Source organism: Salmo salar, chromosome ssa14, assembly GCF_905237065.1.
Source record: "Salmo salar chromosome ssa14, Ssal_v3.1, whole genome shotgun sequence".
Lineage (NCBI taxonomy): Eukaryota > Metazoa > Chordata > Actinopteri > Salmoniformes > Salmonidae > Salmo > Salmo salar.
In genome coordinates, this window is record NC_059455.1 from 50231485 (window position 1) to 50236484 (window position 5000).

At 47.4% G+C, this 5000-nt stretch overlaps 1 protein-coding gene across 1 annotated transcript in view; it reads right to left on the minus strand.

Annotated features, from left to right (window-relative positions):
• The window catches only part of LOC106591876 (piezo-type mechanosensitive ion channel component 2), a 267883-nt gene that overhangs the window by 104505 nt on the left and 158378 nt on the right, over window positions 1–5000 (minus strand). Inside the window, exons 25-27 of the mRNA XM_045693681.1 lie at window positions 3478–3836; window positions 2101–2261; window positions 1676–1852 (exon numbers count right to left, since the gene is read on the minus strand). Coding sequence (XP_045549637.1) covers window positions 1676–1852; window positions 2101–2261; window positions 3478–3836 — 697 coding nt within the window. The remainder of the gene's footprint in view (window positions 1–1675; window positions 1853–2100; window positions 2262–3477; window positions 3837–5000) is intronic.

The following is a 5000-nucleotide window of genomic DNA, read 5'->3' on the forward strand; positions in this document are numbered from 1 at the left end:
AACCACTCTATCAACCAACCCACCAACCAACCTTTCCATTAGCCAACCAACTCTTCCATCAACCAACCAACCAACCAACCAACCAACCAACCAACCATTCTGTCAACAAACCAACCATTCCATCAATCAACCAACCGACCATTCCATCAACCAAACATTCCATCAACCAACCAGCCATTACATTAACCAACCAACCATTCCATCAACCAACCAACCATTCCACCAACCAACCATTCTATCAACCAACCAACCTTTCCATCAGCCAACCAACCATTCCACCAACCAGCCAACCATTCCATCAACCAACCAACCAACCAACCAACCATTCTATCAACAAACCAACCATTCCATCAATCAACCAACCGACCATTCCATCAACCAAACATTCCATCAACCAACCAACCATTCCATCAACCAGACAACCATTCCATCAACCAAAAAAACCATTTCATCAACCAACCAACCTTTCCATCAGCCAACCAACCATTCCGTCAACCAACCAACCAACCAACCAACTATTCCATCAACCAAAAAAACATTCCATCAACCAACCCACCAACCAACCTATCCATCAGCCAACCAACCAACCATTCCATCAACCAACCAACCTTTCCATCAGCCAACCAACCATTCCACCAACCAACCATTCCACCAACCAACCATTCTATCAACCAACCAACCTTTCCATCAGCCAACCAACCATTCCACCAACCAGCCAACCATTCCATCAACCAACCAACCAACCTTTCCATCAGCCAACCAACCTTTCCATCAGCCAACCAACCATTCCACCAACCAACCAACCAACCATTCCATTAACCAACCATTCTATCAACCAGCCAACCATTCCATCAACCAAACAATCTTTCCATCAACTAGCCAGCCATTCCATCAACCAACCAACCAACCATTCCACCAACCAACCAACCATTCCATCAACCAACCAACCAACCATTCCATTAACCAACCATTCTATCAACCAGCCAACCATTCCATCAACCAAACAATCTTTCCATCAACTAGCCAACCATTCCATCAACCAACCAACCAACCATTCCACCAACCAACCAACCAACCAACCATTCCATCAACCAACCAACCAACCATTCCATCAACCAACCAACCATTCCATCAACCAACCAACCAACCATTCCATCAACCAACCCACCCACCAACCTTTCCATCAGCCAACCAACCATTCCATCAACCAACCAACCTTTCCATTAATTAACCAACCATTCCGTCAACAACCAACCAACCATTCCATCAGCCAACCAACCATTCCGCCAACCAACCAACCAACCAATCAACCAACCATTCCGTCAACCAACCAACCAACCAACCAACCAACCAACCAACCATTCCATCAACCAACCAACCAACCATTCCATCAACCAACCTTTCCATCAGCCAACCAACCATTCCATCAACCAACCCACCCACCAACCTTTCCACCCACCAACCTTTCCATCAACCAACCAACCTTTCCATTAACTAACCAACCATTCCTTCAACAACCAACCAACCTTTCCATCAGCCAACCAACCATTCCATCAGCCAGCCAACCAACCAACCAACCAACCAACCAACCAACCAACCATTCCATCAACCAACCAACCATTACGTCAACCAACCATTCCATCAACCAACCGTTCCACCCACCCACCCTACTCACCATGGAGCAGTTCTTGGAGTAAGAGGCAGGTTGTATAGACTCCAGCTGGTACAGCATCTTACAGACGATGATAACGCAGGTCCAGACTGTACAGATACTGGAGGCTAAGGGTCTGAACTGACTGAAGGGTAGAGCGAAGGCCCAGCACGCCAGGAACACGTAGTTGAACAAGGACACCTGCCAGTTAGGATAAACAGTTACGTTCAGTGTCTGTATCACTACTAGCTTTATTAAAAGATCACTATTAAAAACACAAACTCCAAGAATGGACAATGATTGTTATTAGGAACAACTGAAACAGAGGTGGTTTTGGTGATAAGTAGCTAGTCATTTCATTGTTAGTGTAATGCCTAGGCGGTAGCTCAGTGGCCTTAGCACAGTTTTGTGGCAAGCAGAGCAGCTGGGCTCAAAACCCCAGCCCTTACCTCCTTAACAGAGACCAGTATGATATACGAAGAGACGATCTTGATGATGTGTATCTCTAGGAGCCACCAGATGAAGAGCTGCAGCTTGTGGAAATATTCCAGGAACTTGAGGAACAGCACAGTCAGACGGTCCACCACCAGGTGCCATTTATTCTTTAGGTCTGACAGGAACAGGACGAGACGGGAAACAATCTGTCAGTCAGTCAGTCTGCCAATCAGTCAGTCAATCTTGTCAGTCAGTCAGCCAGAAGTCAGTCAGTCAGTCAGCCAGTCAATCAGTCAGTCAACCAGTAGTCAGTCAATCAGTCAGCCAGTCAGTCAGTCAGTAAACCAGTCAGCCAGTTAGCCAATCCGTCAGTCAATCAGTCAGTCAGTCAGTCAGTCAGCCAGTCAGCCAATTATCCAATCAGTCAGTCAATCAATCAGCCAGCCAGTCAGCCAGCCAGTCAGTCAATCAGTCAGTCAATCAATCAGTCAGTCAGTCAGTCAATCAGTCAGCCAGTCAATCAATCAGCTAGTCAGCAAGTCAATCAGTCAGCCAGTCAATCAATCAGCTAGTCAGCAAGTCAATCAGTCAGCAAGTCAATCAATCAAATTCCCACAAAAAATATATTTATACTTATTTAGATTATTTTTATGTCTTTGGAAGAGTACTAGAATCTCTGTATATCTTATATTTGTCATATTTCACACATGTACAAGTGTGTATTAATATGAATGTGTGAATTGGAAATTAGATTTTTTAAATACCCCAACTCCCCCTGAGACAGCCTTGAAGAGCGTTTGGAAAGTTTTCACCTTGTCGGCACAGAGATTCAAACAAACAACCTTTTGGTTACTGGCCCAAAACTCGACCTACCGCCCGCTAGGCTACCTGCCGACCGCTAGTCTACCTGCCGACCGCTAGTCTACCTGCCGCCCGCTAGTCTACCTGCCCACCCGCTAGTCTACCTGCCGACCCGCTAGTATACCTGCCGCCCCGCTAGGCTACCTGCCGCCCCGCTAGGCTACCTGCCGCCCCGCTAGGCTACCTGCCGCCCCGCTAGTCTACCTGCCGCCCCGCTAGTCTACCTACCGTTCCGCTAGTCTACCTGTCGCCCCGCTAGTCTACCTGCCGCCCCGCTAGTCTACCTGCCGCCCCGCTAGTCTACCTGCCGCCCCGCTAGTCTACCTGCCGCCCCGCTAGTCTACCTGCCGCCCCGCTAGTCTACCTGCCGCCCCGCTAGGCTACCTGCCACCCCGCTAGGCTACCTGCCGCCCCGCTAGTCTACCTACCGCTCCGCTAGTCTACCTACCGTTCCGCTAGTCTACCTACCGTTCCGCTAGTCTACCTGCCGCCCGCTAGTCTACCTACCGCCCTGATGGTGTTCTGTGTACCTGAGGTAGTGTTTTCTGTGGAGGGATCTGGCTCAGTTCCCACACTGCAGTGGCCACTCTCCCCCGGCCCTGCACTGGACTCAAACGACTTATGGAACGACTGATGCAACTCAAAAGACTTTCCGAATGACTGACGTGACTCAAACGACTTGTTGAAGGACTGATGCAGGTCTATAGACTGACAGAGTCCTCCTTTCTGCTTCATCCCTCCATCTTTCTCCTCCATCACCACCACCAGGGTTCCCTCCTTCTCTTTCTCAATCTTCTTCTCTTTTTTGTCCTCTGCTCGTATCACTCCTTCTCCAGAGGAGATGCTGAGCATGGTGATGTCAGCCAGGCTTCCATCCTGGTGTACCAGTCTGGGGAGGGAGATGGTGTTTAGATTCATGAGAGACACAGACACACACACACACACACAAACACACACACACACACACACACACACGCACACGCACACGCACACGCACACACACACAAACACGCACACACACACAAACGCACACACAAACACGCACACACACACAAACGCGCACACACACACACACACACAAACACACACACACACACACACAAACACACACACAAACCCAAACACACACAAACGCACACACACACACACACACACACTAGGGTTGGGTGATATCACCCATCGTCCTATCGTGATTATGTACCCATAAAGCATTGTGATACAGTATAAGACGCTATCATCCTTATTGGCCAACTCCCACAGATTTAAATAAACAAATAATAAACTGCAGTCGGGCTATAGCGCGAAATAGAATGCAACTGGACTACATCATGATGATGGAAATACAATGAAAGCCTGGCAGAAAGCCTTTCAGAAAGCCTGGCAGAAAGCCTGGCAATGGCACATCTTCTCTAATACTCCTTTCTGTGTGTGTGTGTGTGTGTGTGTGTGTGTGTGTGTGTGTGTGTGTGTGTGTGAGATGAGGAACAGGCAGTCTTACCGTAGTGAGTGAGGTTATAGCAGTACATCATGATGATGGAACACTGACTTCTAACATTCAACCTCCAGCTGTACCCCCTCTAGCACCAGGGTCAGCGCACTCCAGCTGTACCCCCTCTAGCACCAGGGTCAGCACACTCTCAAATGTTGTTTTTTGCCATCATTGTAAGCCTGCCACACACACACACACTATATGATACATTTATTAAACATAAGAATGAGTGAGAGTTTTTGTAACAACCCGGCTCATGAGAAGTGACAAAGAGCTCTTATAGGACCAGGGCACAATTAATAATAATATAATAATAATCAATAATTTTGCTCTTTATTTAACCATCTTACCATATAAAACCTTATTTGTTCATCGAAAAATGTGAATAACTCACCACAGGTTAATGAGAAGGGTGTGCTTGAAAGGATGCACATAACTCTGCAATGTTGGGTTGTATTGGAGAGAGTCTCAGTCTTAAATCATTTTCCACACACAGTCTGTGCCTGTATTTAGTTTTCATGCTAGTGAGGGTCGAGAATCCACTCTCACATAGGTATGTGGTTG